The sequence below is a fragment of the Macrosteles quadrilineatus genome, unplaced genomic scaffold (assembly GCF_028750875.1).
Source record: "Macrosteles quadrilineatus isolate MER2022 unplaced genomic scaffold, UCM_ALF_1.0 Scaffold_1__1_contigs__length_201487025, whole genome shotgun sequence".
In the NCBI taxonomy this organism is placed as follows: Eukaryota; Metazoa; Arthropoda; class Insecta; order Hemiptera; family Cicadellidae; genus Macrosteles; species Macrosteles quadrilineatus.
In genome coordinates this window covers 188,076,290-188,097,422 of record NW_026542594.1, presented here as the reverse complement: position 1 = coordinate 188,097,422, position 21,133 = coordinate 188,076,290, and the positions used below count along the sequence as shown (strand labels likewise).

Here is a 21,133-nt window from a genome sequence, read left to right as displayed (position 1 = left end):
AGTATTTATGTTTGCAAATAAATGAAATATTTATTACTTACGAAAACTATCAAAATCTACATTGGTTATTTTAAGAACATATACATTTTTTACGTCTTGACGTTACTTGCTTTACAATATTTACAAAAATTCCAACGGTGTGAAGGAGGTGCCGGGTCTGGCTGCGTGTTTCACCAAGCGAAGGCGATCTCCGAAGCCGTTGTTGTAGCGATCGATGTCCGAATTGCTCACCACATTATTGAAGCGTCTCGGCAGATAAACTCGCAGGTAGTAGTCATCTCCCGCTTGACCCTCCAGGATGACGATGGTCGTCTCGCCAAATGGTGTAACTACTCTCTCCATCATCGTTATAAGGTATGGAACCTCAGCAATCAAGTCGGTAATTCTGGTGTACGTCGGGGAGCTGTTCTTGCAGGTGTTGAGTGAGGTCTTCAGGTCCATCGGTGTAGCCTGTTCAGTGGTCATCACGTTGTATGTCTCAACAATGTCGCTCATAGTGTGGAAGCTAATAGTGCTGGTGCTAGTGGTGAGTCGTTGATGAACTGGAGCAGACTGATGTTTGTCTCAGACAGACTGGGACTTTTTATTCTGATCAGCGGCCATTTTAGTTGGTGGGAGAGTGGGGGGGATTAATAATGAGCGCAGCTGTTATAACACACGTGTTTACAAATGTCTAGAAAAAAGAGTCGGTTGTCACATGTGGATAGTTTATGGGCACATGTGTTCATTAATTCATATAAACATGTCTATTGCTTTTTACGTACCACACGTTTCTTCGGTTTTACATCTAGCTCGCCACTTTTGCATTGTGTAACAGTTTGAGTTAATCCCGTGAGTTTCGGAGCACCAGTTGTTTTATCAACCCACATGTTTTCGATCTTTTCAATTGCTTCATTAACACTCTCTTGCACTGCTTTGTCTTTGTCCAAATATAAACCGCACATGAACTTCATGTTGACACCTTCATACACTTCCATTTTCAATAAAACACTTCCTTTGTTTGCTGGATTTTGCACTGCATACATATTACCTTTATCCATCCATGATACTATGGGACAATCTGCTGGCGGCTTCGTTACCCATCCTGACTTTTCCACCTTGGTCTTAGCCGGGGAACTCTTCCTTTTCTTCATACTACTACTACTAATACTACTACCACTAGTACTGTTTGTGATTGGAGTCTGTTGAACTGCGTTGTCCGTTATACCGTCTATCTCTTGCATAAATGATTGAATGTATTCGTCAATGCTGCAAGAGGGATTCATATTTACACTGTTCGGCTGCTCCACTGTGACTGACGTGATGTGCAATGAGTTAGGGTTGAGGTGAGCAAGCCACTGCAGGTGTGCCAACAAAATATTTTAATAATTTTTCAAAACAAAACTCGTGGTTTACATTTTGACACTCTATTATATGTTGTAACCTTAGCAGAATAGGTTTACGTAATAATGTTTCAGTCTGTTCTATTCTCAGTTTAAAACGAATACTATCTAAATGTGAGTAGCATCTTCTGTCTTCATAGTCCACAAAATAAAATACAGTAACTATTGGACTTGAAAAAAATACACTTTTCTTACAATTGTGTGTCATATGTACGCTATTTTCATAGTGTACGTCTATTACATCACTATTCCTACCACTTTTTCAGTTGGGTTGGTCGTTCAAACAGTCTGGCAGGTAAAACGGTTAAAATATTTGAAATATGTGAAATACTGCTCTCTGATTGGTCAAAATAAGCTAACATCCTATTGGTGGTAAATAATTGTGCGCTATGCGGAGAATAAAGAATACAAGGGAGGAGTGGGGGGCCGCTTGGAGCGCAGGTGTTGGGAAGCAGCTGCGGCTGACAGTGAGTGATGGTGTAGGGAGGATTGGCTTGGAGACCTCCCACGATGTTGGTCGTTCAAACAGTCTGGCAGGTAAAACGGTTAAAATATTTGAAATATGTGAAATACTGCTCTCTGATTGGTCAAAATAAGCTAACATCCTATTGGTGGTAAATAAGTGTGCGCTATGCGGAGAACAAAGAATACAAGGGAGGAGCGGGGGGCCGCTTGGAGCGCAGGTGTTGGGGAGCAGCTGCGGCTGACAGTGAGTGATGGTGTAGGGAGGGTTGGCTTGGAGACCTCCCACGATGCGTAGGGTGGTTCCAGACAACAAAGGATGACCTTGAACCTGCCCGATGGTGGTAGGGGTTAGCGACGGGGGTAGGGGTGGCGTCGGGGGTGGCGTCGGGGGTGGCGTCGGGGGTGGGGGTGGCGTCGGGGGTGGGGGTGGCGTCGGGGGCGGGGGCGGCATCGTGTGACGTCACACGCTCACACGCTCAATCACGCTCAATCCCGCAGGAGCGGCAAAAACACCCTACTCATATAGTATGTTGGATTTCTTTTTCTTAACATTTAATGTTGGCATTGGTTGCCTTTTTTCGTGGGTGGTTTAAAACTGTTGGCTGGAATTTATCTTCATCTGTCTTCAATTATGTGTAAACTTATTGTCTCATTTTATTGTGTGCTGGAAGGTAATTTATCTTTATCTGTCTTCAACTAATTATGTGTAAATTTATTGTCTCATTTTATTGTGTGCTGGATGATAATATATATTTATCTGTCTTCAATTTTGTGTAAACTTATTGTTTCCTTTTATTGTGTGCTGGATGGTAATTTATCTTTATCTGTCTTCGATTTTGTGTAAATTTATTGTCTCCTTTTATTGTGTGCTGGATGGTAATTTATCTTTATCTGTCTTCGATTTTGTGTAAATTTATTGTCTCCTTTTATTGTGTGCTGGATGGTAATTTATCTTTATCTGTCTTTGATTTTGTGTAGATTTATTGTCTCATTTTATTGTGTGCTGGATGGTAATTTATCTTTATCTGTCTTCGATTTTGTGTAAACTTATTCTCTCATTTTATTGTGTGCTGGAAGGTAATTTATCTTTATATCTGTCTTCAACTAATTATGTGTAGATTTATTGTCTCATTTTATTGTGTGCTGGATGGTAATTTATCTTTATCTGTCTTAAATTTTAAGTAAACTTATTCTCTCATTTTATTGTGTGCTGGATGATAATTTATCTTTATCTGTCTTCGATTTTGTGTAAACTTATTGTCTCCTTTTATTGTGTGCTGGATGGTAATTTATCTTTATCTGTCTCCGATTTTGTGTAAATTTATTGTCTCCTTTTATTGTGTGCTGGATGGTAATTTATCTTTATCTGTCTTCGATTTTGTGTAAACTTATTCTCTCATTTTATTGTGTGCTGGAAGGTAATTTATCTTTATCTGTCTTCAACTAATTATGTGAAGATTTATTGTCTCATTTTATTGTGTGCTGGATGGTAATTTATCTTTATCTGTCTTCAATTTTAAGTAAACTTATTCTCTCTTTTTATTGTGTGCTGGATAGTAATTTATCTTTATCTGTCTTCAATTTTGTGTAAACTTATTGTCTCATTTTATTGTGCGCTGGAATGATGTACTCAATCGTTTCTTGCTGTCTTTAATGCTTTAAATATAATTTGATTTTAAATCCAATTAAATTTAATTAATTTATTAATCTCTTCTTCATTTTATAGCCTTTGGCATTTTATATGTGGCCAAATCCTAGCTTACAGATTAAAGATGTGTATGACAGACGGAAACTTATGTTTCACAACTGTCGATTCGATATATCGAATCGAACCTCAATCGATCACTGCGATGCGAGTACTCGACTACTCGATGGTCCCCGTGCTGGGCACAATAGTAGCCTAGTGAACGTGGACAGAGCAGCATCGCTCGTGTAAATGGTGTAAGTGTCGGTGGCCTCGGATGGTACGAATCGTTATAATTGTCGGTAAGTAGCTACACGTTCCTAATTTACTTGGCACAATTGTCCCTCCTGCAATGCACGCACCCTACGCAAAACCAAGGCGAAAATGTTTTTGTGCGAATTTGTTATTGTGTTAACTTTTTTATCTGTTGAGCGTAGATTTTTTTTATTTCTATAAACATTTGTTGAGCTATGGGGTTTTGTGAGTGCTCAAGCTCAAACGGGAAATAAAATAAAAAGGCATACAATTTTGGGATCATTTTACAACTAAAAAATCTGTATTATTTTGTCAATTATCATTTTTACAAAATTGTATTTAATGTTACCTAATTTAAAACTACAAACTTATATTACTCAATTTGTTTACTATATTTTTATATATAAATAACATTAAAATATATATTTACATAATTTTTGTAATGGTGTTTACAGTATCACTGGAAAATAAATCGTAAACAATTTTGTTATATCAATATTGACTGACAAGTTTTAATGTTAACTTTATGCCAGTTTCAGCAAAATTCGTTACGGTTTCATTAAAGAAATATGCATCCACCTTATATAGGCCTATTTAACAACAACTTTCGTCTAGAAACAATTTGTATAAATGACCTAAAAGTGATATGAGAAGACAAAACATTGTTATTGATTCGATCGAGCGTCTCGGCGATAAGTGCCAAATGACAAATAAACTACTCTCCTTATAAAAAAAAACAGTATTAAGATAGTAGCTTTAAATAACTTTTTTTTATTTGTAAACAATACCTATTTATATGTACCCAAATTACTCTGTCACTCTGTGATCTTTGGTATTCAGAGTTGGTACTAGTAGTTCACCACTTAAAAATTCATAAAATGTTAAACGCAATAAAATCCTCTTTGGTACAAAAAAACATAAGAAAATGGTTTTAAAAATGTAAGTTCATAATTAAGTGAGAGGAGTCAATCTGTACATTGATTGTTAACTACGTAAATTAACTTTAATTATATTGTTTGGTGCATTCACCTCAAGCTAGTTATTTCAACAAATAATATTATAATATTATTTAAATACATTTCCAAAATTACCCTTACGTTAAATCTAAGGCCTGTATAAATTGCTGCAAAAACATAGTAACTTTCAATACAGGTCGAATCACTGACTTAGGGTCGTGTAAAAATTTTACAATGTTACCACTTTATTTATACAAAGCAACATTTTAGTAATAGAAAAAACTATATATTTTTTTCACAATTCTTAATACTTTTGAAACGCCAAAAAGAGTACAAATTTGCTTTAAAATACTTAAAGTTAATGTAGGTATAATAAAGAATTAAGGGAGGCACTGCCTTTTATGGCCAGCCCCATCCTGTGATATAATGGTCAATCTATCACGATATATGATCACGACACAACGCACGGGGATTCCCTACTTATGTAGGAGCGGTGACCCCCGTTACCTATTAGCTAAGTGGCAGGAAACCCCCCCCCCCTTTAGGGGACCCTGGGGACCACGATAAAGGGTCCTCCAGTAGCGCGTGTTACCAAAATAATCATCGGTTCAGGCTACTATGGTGATTGAAAATTATTTTAAAACAGCTGTTAGTGTAAAATTTGGAGGAATTATAACAATTTTCATTAATGGAAGCTTCAGTGTACATTCATAGATTAACACCCCCCTTGTGGACTTATCATCTTAATGGATCAGCTTCAATAAAATTCAAATATTATACTCGGTTCACAAATTTTTGGTCGTTTTTAGAGGGAGAAATCTATCTCATCCACTTGATCCTTCAAATCAATAACTCAACAGCTGAGGTCTACCAAAACATCAATCAGCTGTTTCATAATTCAGTAAGAAAATAGGGGGGGAACTTCCCCTCAAACCGCCTAAATATTGCGAACAGACTATAGTTCTCTCCGTACTGGTTTGTGTAAAGGGGGTGTTTATGTTTACTATTTATTTTTAGTTATTTACTCTTTTATTACTGCATAAAAATCCGTCTAATTATGAACAATATCTTTTTCTGGTATAACCAAAAAGTATCGTAAAATGTATCTAAAAGAACAAACATAGTCTACATCAACGCACTCTGAACGTTACCTACATGAAACACAAAAAGGGCTTTAGATTTAACAACGCAAGTAGGTAGTCTACTAGCAATACTCAAAGTCATATCTTCGTTTAATGTCCTACGAAAACTGTTATGACTTTACACGATACATCAGTGGCTATATAGACTTTTATTTTTCAAATCATTCAAATCATGGACAGTAAAATTACTTTTGAACAGTGTATAAAGACTTTTCATCGTATTGTAAAATATTAAACACGGTTGTTTATGTTATTTTCGTGCTCTTTGATGTAGGTAATGATTATCTTTTATTTTAGAGTAGATTTTACGATTTGTGTCGGCCTATTGAATGGATATCTCTTGACATAAAATATGGTTACGAGTTAACCTGTAAATAAACACTTAAGTGGTTTCAAAATAACAAAAACCTAAAGGTAAACAAAACTTCGTCTACTTAAACTGTTCAGATATGTGTTTGATAATTTTCTTCAGTTGATTCATTAAGATGATTACTCCATGAGGGAGAGTTTTATCTACTCTATGATATAAGTTGGTTTACTTTATAAACAGAACTTTTATTTGACAGCGGAGTTTGTTTAAGAATACATTACTTCCTTCTTTATCATTGGCTACGACTTACGACAACGAGCTGTTTACTAAGAAATGCATTTGTGGTCAACACCGTGTTAGCCACCTACCAACGAATAATATAATAGAGGACTTAGTTTAATAGTCAAAAGTAAAATAAAAATCCTTCCTACAACTCAACTTTCAATGAAAGAAATATTCACATGAACAATTAAACTGATAGTATAACATAGTTTTACGTAATTTTAAAACTTCAATTTTTACATGATCAAATTACGATTAAATTGAAACTTAAATGAATTCACAAATCTTATTGAAGTGAATATGAGTTTCTTAAAGGCTGCATTTATTAATATACAAAGCCTTACTCACCCGACCGATTTTCAATTAGGGATTAATCTTATTGCGATTATTCCTTCGTGACTACGTCTCAATAAAAACAAAACCAGTCAACTGGAAATTCGATTAAGCGTGTTTACTACACTAAATTCCTTCTTGGGGCGGAAAAAATCAAGTAACGAGAAATGTTCAAGAGGGGCGAAACGGAAGTCGACGTCACTGTCGACCACTTCCGGTACACAAGTATCTAAGTGTCGTCAGGTTTAAGTGACACGGTTACCTGTAGTCAAGTACGTGTTGTTATCAACAATGCTTTGTGGCGATTGTTGGGAACATTGTTGTACACGTTTATGTTAAACTGTTGCATGCCTTCGATGAAGTACGAATTCGATTTAAAATGTAAAATGTGACTTTTTAAATGTTTTGGCACGAGTTAATAAGCAGGGAGATTGCATTGCACTGTTGAAATTGTAGGATTGGTTTTGAATACTGGAGTTGACATTCCATCTGTTTGGAACAACTGTATCCAGTTTTATTCTCAGACAAAACAGAGTGTGCTAATAGTTTCTGAGAACATGTCGTAGTGTTTAAGAAGTTTTTTTTAAGTTTTGCATAGTTGCATAAGCATGGAAAGGTAATTTTGCATCAGCATCTTATCGTAGAAGGATTGAACTACGCGATTTTATTGGAAGTTTTATCGTTTTATCGTGCCGTTGTCAATGTGTTCTGACTCATTTTTAGAACGACAACTCACTTAATACTATATTGTCCTCTTTATTTTACCTCAACTATTGTAGTATGAAACCATCAGAGAGAAAAGAAGAATTTCGATAAAAGGACACCTAGTTAAAAACAATAAAATCTTCCCTCAAAAGAAAAAATGACTTATTCGGTGCCAAGAAAAATAACAAAACATTATTCATATACGACTATTTAAAAACGTTGAATACTGTAGCCAAAGCAAATGTTTAAACTGGCGAAACAATAAACTTATTTTAGGTACATAAACGTCATCTAAATTGAATCGATCTTTTTTAATACTCGTGTTTATGAAAATTAACGCAGGTAGAACACAGGCTCAAGTAATGACAAGCCAAGCTTGACCAGTCGATCATTAGCTGTAGGTAACTTTTAAGTAGTTTTTATATAATTTAATTTGTAGTTTAGCAAAGATCTGCAACGCATTACCATAGACTAACCAACACAAGCTTTAACATGTTTAGCCTCTGGATCACGTAATTTACTAATAAAAAGGTTAAATACCTGTAGTACTGTCAGTGATCCTGGAATTTAGGTCAGCGACCCAGGTTTCGAACCTAAAGGTTCATTTTCAAGCAGGTACCATAGTTAAAACACATAATCCTCTTCATAACTCTGGAGAGTCGTTATAACACATAAGACACGAACACGAAAACACTGTTTGTTTAATGTTTAGTGTTTTCGTGTTCGTGTCTTATGTGTTATAACGACTCTCCAGAGTTATGAAGAGGATTATGTGTTTTAACTATGGTACCTGCTTGAAAATGAACCTTTAGGTTCGAAACCTGGGTCGCTGACCTAAATTCCAGGATCACTGACAGTACTACAGGTATTTAACCTTTTTATCAACACAAGCTGTTCCATAAGGATGATAAATCTACTAAGGGGGTACGTTTTATCTATGGTATTACCTTTACACCGACTTCCTAAAGTATAGACATTCAAATCCGTATCTTAAACTAAAACTGTTCCTAAGTAAATCGTACTTTTTATCACTCTAAATGGAAATCGGGACGAAGAAGTCAATTTGCGTTGTTCAATATCACAGTGACAACTCAGCTTGTTGATACATGTTTATGTTGGCAGAACTGCGACGCCACAGAGGAATAAGTAGACCGTGCACAGAGCAATACTCCAGCGCATATTTACTCGCCAAATGTATGTTCAGTCAGTTCCAGCTTTATGGCGTGAGCAGTTGGAGCGTAGAATTCCCACGAAGACTTATTTGGTCACAATGCCAGCGATTTAAACATAAATCACTCATGGATTGATAACTAAACCTTTTGAAATGTGTAGTTATTTTCGATAACAGCTGATACCAGAGAAAGTAATTGTTTCCCAAACTGTAATTTAGAGCAGGAAAAAACGATAGATTTTCTCTTGCTCTAAACTTACTTTCCCTAGCTTTCAATCAGTTCTAGCATGTGATGATGTGACATGAGCAAAAATATCCACCAATATTTTCAAAGAATTGTATAAAATTTTTTATTTTTCACTCATAATTTCCTCCCAGCTCTTACTTACAGGTTGTTCACCTCGACGCCTACTACGTCGATTACAAGGGTAGGATAATGATATGTTCCTTTGACGTAGTAAACGTTCACTTTATGTGAAGGACTTTGGGGAAGGTCGATGAATAGCCTGAGTGTTTCCTACGTATGGTTGACAGTTGAAAACTACAATTTGACGAATGTACAGTGGTAAATACCATATGAAACACAATGTTGTTTGTTAGGAATTCAATTTTGTTACGTATTTGCCCAAGTGGTTAGAGCACCCCAACAGCCCGTGTTAAAATCCCATCAACCACGTGACTTTTAACTTCAAGCTGTAGATTTGCGTGTGCTCCCGCTATCGCCGCGTTCCGCCACCTCCGAACCCAAATCTGTCCCGCCACCTCCGAATTCATGAGTGACCCTTTTAATACCGTCACTGCCTGCGTTGGTAGCTGTTATTGCATCCACGGCTGCGAAGCCCCGTGGATGGGAGATTTAATAAAAATTTAACCCATGGGTTAGGTTAAGTTGGGTTAGGTTAGGTTAGGTTAGGTTAGATTAGGTTAGGTTAGGTTAGGTTAGGACGGAAAGTCTTAACGCAGGTATTAACCGAGCATTATAGGGGTCACTCTGAAATTCGGAGGTGGCGGGACACGGAGGTGGCGGGACGTGGAGATAGCGGGAGGTAACCGTAGATTTGATGTGGTCCCCCATTTCACTTCTACATTGTTCTGTGGTTTGTTTACTAATCTTTATAAGTTTTGGGTTCAGTAACTTTCTCACCGCATTTCGAAAAGTCGTGGAAACTTTGTTTTACGAATCGTGATGCAGAAACATTATCAACTCCTAAATACCAAAGCTCCAGGTTTTGCAGTAGTAAAGGTCTACTTGCAGTATCCAAAGTCACATACCGATAGCTATTAGGTCTGCTGACAACGATGACCAGAATTGTTAATCGCCACAACACCTTTGATCTAGAATCTATCAACGTTTCATCGTGTCAAACAGTGGTCGGTATAGAGCTTCAACTAACCTCTTCGATTGAGCTTGAATACCTAAGCATAATTGTACGAGTCTTGCTGAGGTGGGGAGCCTACCAGTAGACCGACAAGATACTTGGTCGTCTGGCCACTAGACCGTCTTTTTTAATTAAATAGATAAATACTGAAAACCAGTACGTCGACAAGTTATTTCATCGTCATTCCAGTTGACCGGCCTGTAAAACTAAATTATTAAATACGAGAAACCAACTTGTCGTCAATCGACCCGACCGACTTACCACTTGCTCGTCTTTTAGGTGGGGATAGGGGGCAGAGTGGGAGGAGCTAACCGGGGATTACCCAGGAGTTTGAGGCGCTTCTCATGGTTGAACCACCTCGCTCGAGGCTAGAAGCCAGTATTGCCAACTGAAAATACTATAGCTCCGTCGAACACTACACACGCGGCGTGTTTATTGTAATGTCTGGCGTTTAGTTGACGTTGGCGCGCAATTCTAATAGATAGTTTCATCGTTTCTATAGCAACCGTGCCGTGACCTTGTCCTTGGTCTCGCGCATTCCTCTGCCTTTGTATTATTTAATCTGCATCGAAAGATAAGACTCGCTTATATGCATTGACTATTGAGTCAAATAACAATTTCATTTCGGGGTTTTTGATCGTTTGTTTGGATAAAACTACGTACCGTATATTGTTGAATCAAATTTGTAGTGTGGTAATATGGTACCTGTGTATAATTATGGGTATCATGGAGGTCAATTTACCTCGTGTATATCAACAAAGTTTAATATCTTAAATTAATCCGAACGATTCATAGTAGCCAACAGGCACAAAGTAGTGTATTATGCAAGATGTAAATTTCAAACATGTGTAAGAGTAAAGTAAGAAATATTCGCAAGTTTACTGCAACAGTAGTTCGTTAGGATTGTCTATTTAAGAAAGTTATTATTACGTGTATAAGCCGTACAAGCGTCATGATAAAGAAAATCTTTTATAGAAGTGAAAGTGTATATAAAATATCTATAAATAAAATTAGAGTTTTCTCTGTGCATTGTTCAGGATTATGTATTTTTCGGTTATGTTTGAGTTTATACTTTAAAAAGCTTTTAATGTGTTATCTCACTTTCTGTCTGTCTGTTTGTCATGGCCCAGAAGGCATTTTACGTAGTCTTTGCATGTAAAAATGAACAAGAGTTCTTCTCCTGAAATACGAATACGAAATACGATAGGGATTTAAATAGTTTTTTTTGTGTTCACTGAATTGGCAAGAGTGTATGCCATTAAAACATGCATCGCTACTTTTGAAATAACCTGACTGATGACGTTCAAAACCCAATTTTGTGGATTTTTGTCAAGTTTTCTCCCCATGTCTACCACATACGTTTTTATCAAATACTAAACATCTGTTTGGAGAATACGACATCTATGAAATAACGAACATTTGTTTGGATGGATTATTTTTTTCTAGCTGTCACTGATATGTGTGATATGTAGATATCCAATGTGATATGTGGATATCACATTGGTGGATATCCACCAAGATCCATTGGTGGATCTTGCCTCAGATGCCTCTCTCTTTCCTCGATGGTGTATCTTGCCTCAGTTTACCTCCTGTTTCCTCATTGTTGTATCTTAGCCTCTCTCTTTCCTCGTTGGTGTATCTTGCCTCGGATAGTTCCAGACACCGGGCGCTTGGAGTGCTGAAATAGTTTCTTTCCGTAGTAAGTCAACGTCGTGTCGGCCGCTAAGGCAGTGTAGAGGCTGCCAAAGTGACAGCATGTCGCTCCCATCGATATGTAACACAATGGATCGCGCTACGTGAGCCAAAACGCGGACGCCCAGACACCATAGTCCGGTCAACCACTGGGGCTGCCGACGTATATCTGTACGTCGTCAGCACGGGTGTGTGGTTTGAACTGGTGTTTTTTTGCAATGGTGCTGTTTAGTTTATATTTTTATAATGAATTGAGTATATACGTGGGACATGCCATGCAAGTGTGTTCTACTTCTACGATCTGTATTTGTCAGAACAGCTAAAACTATAACGAAGTTAGTTTGTTTTTAGTGAATTTACCATATAGGGAATATGCTATTACCGTAGTACTCATGATAAGACCTAGACCCGGGACAGATTTAATTTTTTGTTTTGAGGTCCCTAGAGGCCAAAAACACCATCCGTTCAAATGCATATGTATATATATGTGTGTGTCCGTTAGCGCGATAACTCGAGCAAAAATGATCCGATTTTGATGAAATTTTGTACAATCGTGTAAACCTACGTTTATTCGTACGAGTTCGCGATCCAGCATAATCTGACCATGGGAACGGAGGTTTATGGGGGGCTTTATGGGGTAAAAATGGGGTTTTCCATTTTTTGACCCTAAAAACAAAGAATTTTGCAATTTCTTTTTAAACCATTTTGAAGAGCTTAAAAAATTAATAATTTAGTATATTGAAGCGCTGTTTTATGCCTAACGGTTACGGAGAAAATTTAAAAATAGTATAATTTAAAATTCTTATGTTATTCTTATGGAGAAAATGAAAACTGTTGTAGTTTACTTGTCTATGGGTATATATTGATAAAATTTGGCAAATTAATTATTTCATCCTATACTATTGACATATATGGTCCAAACACACTTTTTACCTTCCCCATAGCAGCACTCGTTAAATCTAATGATATTTAAATTTGGAATAAATATGTCTTATTTATAGAAATATTTTAGTAAAAATGTAATCAGACAAGTTGAAATTCGCTTAGTGTGCAGGTTTGCTGCGGCGGGGGTATTAAACATATGTGCTGATAAAGAATCGATATAGGGTACACATTGTGTTATATACGTTATATGCTATGTTATGTTAGGTCGCTCCCCGGTTGAGTGAATTTGATACTTTCCAAATTTCTTCATAAGGAGTAAAACAAGTAGACTTCTTACCCCATTGTAAATCTTGAAGCTCGTTTTCGTGTCTAGTTCATGTACGTTGACACTGGGCGCTAGTGTCAACAATATTGTGTTTCTATTATATCTTGATTTGTGCTTTCCTGTTTAGTTATATAAATAGGAGACGAGTTATTGTTTATGATTAGATCTATTATTTGGATAAATGATGTTTTAAATAACTGAAATAACAAGAAACCAATTGTAAACAAAACACGGCCTCTGCAGTACCGTACAGAACTATAGCCGAATACAGGATTAGGCAAAAGTCTGGAACCCCCCAGTTAATCTTTTAACGCGTTGCAGTAGACAAACCAAACTCGGCATATATTTACAACATAAGAAATGGCACTTTTTCATCTAAGTTACAACTTTGCCCCAGTTTTTACAATGCAGCCCCGAATTTTCAAAAGTAAACACCTATCATGTGAACCCTAATTTTAAAGGGTTTATCAAGACAAATCGAATGGCGCAAACTAGAGGTCAATATCGCTGCGGTAATCAAAATGGCAGCCCAAGATAAAGCCTGGACGGCTGACAACGAACTGCACTCACGGTCAAAGGAATTTACAAGGGTTGGAAGGGTAGCCCGCCTAAGCCATATGGAACTGCACTCACGGTCAAAAATCGGTCTTTCACGGCTGAACGCTTCGCTAGCCCCTTAGTCATCTGTTTATTCCGTCCTCTGTCTTACTTTATCCAATACTTTATTTAATACACGTTTTAGTGTCTGTCCCAATAAATACAACAATAAATAACCTAACCTAACCTTTACAAAAGAAGCTTCGTTATAATAAGAATATAGCCTATCATGTTATCGTAAATACTATGCTAGAATTTTCTGTGCACATATATATGTGTATTTTTTACAATGTCAGTAGTAAGTTTATTTTTTGACGTTTGGATTAATTTAATCAAAACTTTTCAATATATTTCAACTAATTTAATAAGTTTTAATCAATTCAATCATGGTGTTGCACAATGTGATATAGGCTAATTAAAAACTCACCGTGAGTGCAGTTCCGGTACCCCCAGAAAGGCTCAAAGTGACCGTGAGTGCAGTTCCGTAGTTGGATTAGGACCAGGGACTGACCGTGAGTCCGGTCCAGCCCTCCCGCCTGGACACCCCCTTAACTTTATAATGCGTGGTAGTGGGAAAATCAAACTCGGCACATGTTTAAAACATAAAAATGGGATTTTTCATTCAAGTTAGAACTTGTACCCGGCCCACAAAATGGGGTATTTTGGGGGCAGCACCAAATTTTCAAATGTAAACACCTATCATGTGACCCCTCATTTCAAAGGGTTTCTCAAAACAAATTAAATGGCGCAAACTAGAGGTCAATATCGCATCCCTAATCAAAATGGCAGTCATTTTGAAATATCTCTTATTAACTTTTTAACAGGTTATAGCAGGAAAACTAAACTCAGCATACCTGATATGTTTGGACATACTCTCATAATACGGACTATTGCATAGTATGAGAATTTGACCGAAGTTGGTCAACTTCGCTTTGATAGTGTAAGTGAGCTACAACCAATCTTATATAGTGCTTAGGTTTCTCATCAACATGATAATAGAGTTCTTTTTAGCGTGTAATGAGGTAACTAACCTAAGGGGCTTAAAAACTCGAATGCATACAACAGAGCGTTCTACGTCCCTTGGTAAATAACCGAATCAAAACTGATAAATGCCGTTTCCTGTCGGTAACGAAATCAACCCAACATAACCATTCATTGAAACCTGTTGTAAAGAAGAGATAAGAAGTGATATTATTTGAAGATGGGTTTGTTAAATATATATAGAATAGTTGGTAGGTATGTAAAAATGAAGATTAAAGGTTAAATAAATAAATATTCGTTCGTTTAATTAATATAACTGAAAAAGTTGTACATTTTGAACAATCAGCTGTAATAACCTACAATCATGCGTCCACTCATAACGGTGTTTCTTTCGGCTCTCTTTTTAACGTCTACGCATCAAGTAAAAATAATGATTGTGGAGGGTTTCACAAATGTAGCTAAGGGAGATTTTACGATGTCATCGTGATCTTCATGGATGTTCACGGATGCTGCTGAAATTGTTTCGCTATATTTTGTGTTTTAGACTTCGCTTTATCTGCAAACTTCCACTAATGAGTGAGTCTGCCTCCGTGCCGTGACCGGTTAATAGTTGGCCTACTTTAAATTTTAAATGTTTTGCGTGCGTTGTGTTTGTGTATTTATTTAAATGTTTTTTAAAGACTATATCATGTATTTTTTTCTTGAAATGTATTGAATGTGTTTATGTTTCATTACATAAAAATTGTATTTCGGAAAAATAAATTTACAACAAAACGCATTAAGGAATATTTGCAAAAGTCAAATAAGAAAACCAATAATCCTACACCTTGAAAGGTGAGTTGCCTAAAGTAAACATGTCGATTTCAAAAAACTGGCTATAGTGCAGCGTCGCAATTAAGTTAAAATTTGTATTTTGGTTTAATCAGACTAAAAATGTTTTAAAAGGGCAATACAACAAAAGGGCCTATTGCCATACAACAATAGCATTTTTTGTATTATCTAGGTTTATTCAGAAAACCCGCTCTTTGGTGTTTTAAAAAACATTGATGCAATTAAAAAAGTAGCCATCTTGGATGAAATTAATAACTTCACCCTGCAGATCGATATAACTAAAATTTCAATGGTGGCAAGAAAAGCCTCTAACGTGAATATGCAACTCAGAACGTGCCAGTCGAAGGTAGACAGAGGTTTTGTTATAATATCACCCGGGCATTGTTAAAGCTAATTCCCTGATTTATGGCCCTCCCCGGCACATTAGGGGTGCCAATCAGTCGATGGTTCCGAATGGGGTAGGAAGTGAAAGTAGTCTCGGTGAGAAAGCGCGAACTGCTCCGATGTTCCTAGAAGGATATGGATGAAGTAGGCCTACTACACAGGGTGAATCACGTCAGGTGCCCACTATTGATTTCAGACAAACCGTTTGTTCCACAGTCATGTAATAAAAATTTTCCCACTAAACAAACTCAACTATAACTTCAAAATATTTTAAATGTTTTTTTATACAGAATGTACCAAACCCAGAGGTTATCCCGTTCAAAATATCACAATTATTGTCAAATGGGTGTAGCAAAATGTTTTATTTTTGGTTCTCTTTTTGGCCCTAAACAGGTGGGTCAACATTGTCTACAATATTTTCACCAAGCGGAATTTACACACATAAATAAAAGTGGCTTTTTTGAAATACCGAGTAAAAAAGAATGATTAATCCTCGATATTATGCATACATTTCACTACGAAAAAGCATAAATAACTTATTCCTTGTATGGGAAATTCACTAAAAGCAATTTGTAATTCACTACAACCGCTGATACTTGACATATAATCCAAAAACATAAAGCAACAAACTCATCTGCAATTGCATGATTGTGACTTTTTAGCCTTTATGTAAGGATGTAGGGTTGATCGAACTTACATCTGATCTTCTCTCTTGAGCAAGCATTATAAAATAATCATAAGGTGATTAACATCATAAGTGAAGAAGGCAGATGACCTTCCCTAAAAATACTAGATAAACTCTAGTGAAAATAATCGTACCTTTCACGTATTCTGGACACATTGAAAAATATAGGCCTACTGTTATTTAGTTGTGCGTAAACGCTGATATTAAGAACCACAACAAATAGTGCACAAATGTTGATTTGTAAATTCATTTAACGATTTAAAAAAGTGGTATGCTGTAAAACAACGGATTTTCAACCAACAAAACAATGCAAATATTTCCATTCAAACCAAATAAATACTACCAACTCTATAAATAAAATAAAATTATAAATTAAATAATAATAAGATAAAATAAATAAAATATCTCTATAAAAATATCACATTTATTCCCTATTTAAATAGCATTAGTTTAACGAGTACACATAGGTTTGCTGCAAGAGGCAGGGTAAAAAGTGTTTTTGTGAAATGCCCCTCCGTAGTTAGGTGTAAAATAAATGCATTTCCAAATATTATCAAAAATATTTTCCTTTTACAGGAAATTACATCAGTTTATTTTTCTCCATAAGAATAACATGGGAATTTTAAAATTACATTTTTTTCATTTTTCTTTAACAATTATGGCTCTTAATAACGCTTTTAGTAAAATTTTTACTGCTATGACTATATACTAGTGCGCCTGTTGCTCGAATTAGAGCAATTATTGTAAAGTATTACAGGCGATATTTCAATAGTATATTTCGTACCTAGGGCCGAAAATGAGGTTTTGCCGGCTCGAGATAGTTTTTAAGTTCAAGACGAAGTCGAGAACTTAAAACCGATCGAGAGCTGCAAAACCATTTCGGTCCATGGTACGAACGCTATTTTTCACCACACTATACCCTATTACCACTATTCACCACTATAATACTATAATAATGCACACTGATAGTCAACACAACTACAACTTTTAGGTTATGTGAAGAAATAATTTGAGGAATCAGCAAAAATAAAAATAAATAGTTGCCAGGCAACGGTGACAATAACACAATTCTATTGCAATGCTATGGACTTTGATTGTGTATTTAAAATGCATTCATGTTTTAAGTAAGTAAGCGGACAGCTGATTTTGCGGCCCCGGGCTGTAAAAACCTGCTCGGTCCCCAAATTACGATGACAGCTGGCATGGCCAGCAAAACGTAACTTTCAGCCACCAATTAACGTATGTAATACAGCCAAAAACATCATAGTGTGGTGAAAAACTAATAACATCCATACTTCCCGATGACTTAAAAGAGTCAGCTCAAAGATAATGTAATCAATCACTCCACTCCGGTTATCGAAACTCAAAACGAACTCACTCTGAAAACGAACGCTCTTGTGTGTATCATGTGTTTACTTTGAACAGCTATGTTAATATGCAATTTATACAAATCTTACTAATATTATAAATTTGAAAGTTTGTGAGTTTGTGTGTATGTTTGTGTGTTGCTCAATCACGCATAAACTACTAGACGGATTGGTCTGAAATTTGGCATGATGATAACTAACATTTCCTATTAACATTAAGGCATATTCTTATCTCAAAAATCATTTCGGGCTCCGCCCCAGTGGCTCTGTAGTTCCCCATGTTAACCTTATGAGTATTCATATTTAAAGGGAATTAAAGAATTTAGTCAGCTGTTTCAACTTTACAAGTTGGTTCTCTAATATGCAAGAGCATTAAATAGTTATAAGGTTTCCCAACAGGGTGCAGCACTATTATTATTTCGTTTTTGCATATATGACAACAGCTAATTTGAACTAAGCAGCAACAAAAAGCTGTGATACACAATGAGAACTGTCAAGTCAAAATAGGATTGTTTACAGTTAGGTTTGATTTTTTTATTTAATAAATAATTTGAGATATTGTGCGAATGTTTGATAATTTATCTTTTCTATTGTTTAGGTGCAGTGGTAGAACATTATGGCAATGGTAGATGTGTTATATCATACCGTAAATTTGATCAAACTGTGTCCTCCCCCCATTGCAAACTCAAAGCTTAAGTATAGCTGCAATAAGCATTTTATACTTATATACCAACCCCGTACGAAGGACGGGTGCTCTGCTAGTTATTAATAAGTTTAAGTAAACAAAATTCTTGCTTCATAAGAAATACATTGGGATTTAGATGGTCTGTGGGGCAAAGCCCGAGGACTTTTATTGCTGGAATTGGTGAAAGGGGGCCTCTACATAAAAAATACTTAATTTTGACACATCATTTGTAAAACTCCGTCGATTATTAACGGAGGAGTAGTGTTTCGTATAAATCGCCTTCACGTATTATATATAAGGATATCTATTTAATTATTATAGAGACAAATTAATTTGCTTTAATCTATAGTATGTTTTTTGTTTGTAATTAATGAATGATAAGTGATTTATTAGAATTGTATATATGCTCTGCTATTTATTTAATATACTTCTAAACTGGTTTACACATTTCTGATTAACGATCTATTACAGTTGTATACGTCATTTATTTATACAAACAGCGATTTTATTTTATACGAGCAGAGTACCGTTCTACGTACAGGAATCTTGTAGCAAGTTGAAACCTTCTTATATTCAGAACAGGAGTTTGTTTGCATATTTAGAGTGCATTTTTCCAGATATGCTGGAAAAACTATTTTTGTATAGGAATACATATAAACCTTCGCAAATACAATATCTGACAGTTTCAAGCCAAAATGAATGCTTATCAAAAAAAAGTCACCCCATCGTGTTAGTCCTTATTTTATATCTAATTATAAAAATAATTGCTTTATAGATCTATGAGGCATAGCCCTAAGGTAGGCCTGTAATTGGAAGTTACTTTTCACACTGGTTAAAAGTAGTTAAAATACTACCTCAACCTCACTACTGTACACTTTATTCGGGGTGAAATTTTCATTAACAAAGGCACTCTTGTCTTTTCCACGAAACACAAAAAATAAGGACATAAATGCGTTACCAACAGACATACACACACAAATGCAGAATTGAATTAGGTGATTTGCTACGCTTTAGCTAAAGCAAATTACAAACAAAATAATTATTTGAAAGTTTTGATAGTGTCATCAAATTTTATGATAATCGTATTTAGGCCTAATCAAACTGTAAAATTTTTGTAAATCCGTTGGAAAATATATAAATAAGTAAATAAATACACAGTCCACAAAACATTGATACGTTAACAACGTAAAGCTTTAAAAATTCATGATGGTTAGCTGAAAAAATCTTTCACTAATGTGTTATTACTTTCATAGCTGAACTAACATTTTTGAGTCCAGACAGAAATCCCAAAAAATATACAGTAAGACATCAATTAAACTTAAAAAGCAATAAGGTGCAGCACTAAAGATAACAAAGTTGTAAATAGGGAAGTGTTTGTACGTAAAAATGATTCTTACTGCTACCACAGGTTCTAAGAAAAAGTACTAGTACCAAAAACCAACGTTTACAGTTAAGAAAAGAACTATTAGTACTTACGACCAATTCAAACTGCCCTTCTAATCAAACTGTATTATTGGTGTTAATCCGTTGGCAAATAATAAATAAATACACAGGGGACAAAACATTGATACGTTAACAACGTAAAGCTTTAAATTTCATGATGGTTTGCTCAAAAAATCTTTCACTTGATGTGGTATCAGTACCGAAGTTATTAATCTCCCTTGGTTTTTTTTTAAGTTTTCGAAAATCTAAGTTATTTCCCATTAATAGCATTATTTGTAAGCAACTTTTAATGTTAACATATTAATGACAGTTTGAAGAAACCACCTTTATCCAACCAAAGGTTTCTTATTTAAAAGATTACGTAATCTTTAAACCTAATGTAGATCGGTATATCAAGGAAACATTCGGAGGAGATGTGACAAAAAACGCACAAATCTGGGGTTTTGGACGTTTGTAGTTTTACTTCCTAAGTAGGAAGGCTATGTATTCTAAAAGTACCGATGTCGTTGTCGAAATTTGGTTATGAATAATTCGGCCTACGTAGGGCCTGCCCAAGAGATGGGCTATGGGCCAAGATTTGCGGTATGGTCCAGCGATTGCAGCACAAAGAGGTAAGAAGAATTTAAAAGTGACACATTGGAAAAGCGAGTTTAACTACATCTGTAAGTTAAACCTAAATGTAGTAGCTAAAAAACGTGTATTTAATTGAAGTAAATTAATATAGGCATATTTATATTCACTGTACTGTATATAAACAAATATCGATTGAGAAACAAACAATTACACGTAATAAAAAACCTCACTAGTCCGCTGCATTGTGATAGCTGGAAATCGTCGGAATAAAAACCGCCGCTACAAGATACAGAAGTTGGTACGCCTACAGCGCCCTCCACAGCTGCGCGCGCCGCTGGCACTACTGCTCAACACATCCCCACCTAAAAGACGAGCAAGTGGTATGTCGGCCGGGTCGATTGACGACAAGTTGGTTTCTCGTATATAATAATTTCGTTTTACAGGCCGGTCAACTGGACTGACGATGAAATAACTTGTCGACGTACTGGTTTTCAGTATTTATCTATTTAATTAAAAAAGACGGTCTAGTGGCAAAACGACCAAGTATCTTGTCGGTCAACTGGTGGCCCCCCTGCTGAGGTGTTTAGTGACTGCGATCGCAAACGTGTTTTCTTTTTGAAA

The 21,133-nt window shown here is 35.9% G+C and overlaps 2 protein-coding genes across 2 annotated transcripts in view; one reads left to right on the top strand and one right to left on the bottom strand.

The window, feature by feature from the left end:
- Positions 1-746: 746 nt before the first annotated feature.
- Positions 747-2,298, bottom strand: LOC129003370 (formin-1-like). The gene is made up of 2 exons (XM_054431665.1): positions 2,176-2,298; positions 747-1,337 (listed from the first exon to the last, which is right to left on the bottom strand). Exons 1-2 carry the CDS (start codon positions 2,296-2,298, stop codon positions 747-749), a joined length of 714 nt encoding a protein of 237 aa, XP_054287640.1.
- Positions 2,299-3,755: 1,457 nt separating this feature from the next.
- The window catches only part of LOC129003361 (regulator of G-protein signaling 7-like), a 131,988-nt gene continuing 114,610 nt past the window's right edge, over positions 3,756-21,133 (top strand). Inside the window, exon 1 of the mRNA XM_054431656.1 lies at positions 3,756-3,833. The gene's annotated coding sequence lies outside the window, so the exon portion shown is untranslated. The remainder of the gene's footprint in view (positions 3,834-21,133) is intronic.

What these genes read in the sequence shown, in the direction of transcription:
- LOC129003370 (XM_054431665.1), bottom strand. Translation starts at nt 2,298, where the DNA reads ATGCCGCCCCCGCCCCCGACGCCACCCCCACCCCCGACGCCACCCCCA. An exon ending in CCCCTACCACCATCGGGCAG is followed by an intron (nt 1,338 to 2,175) that starts GTTCAAGGTCAT and finishes GCACACCTGCAG; the next exon opens with TGGCTTGCTCACCTCAACCC.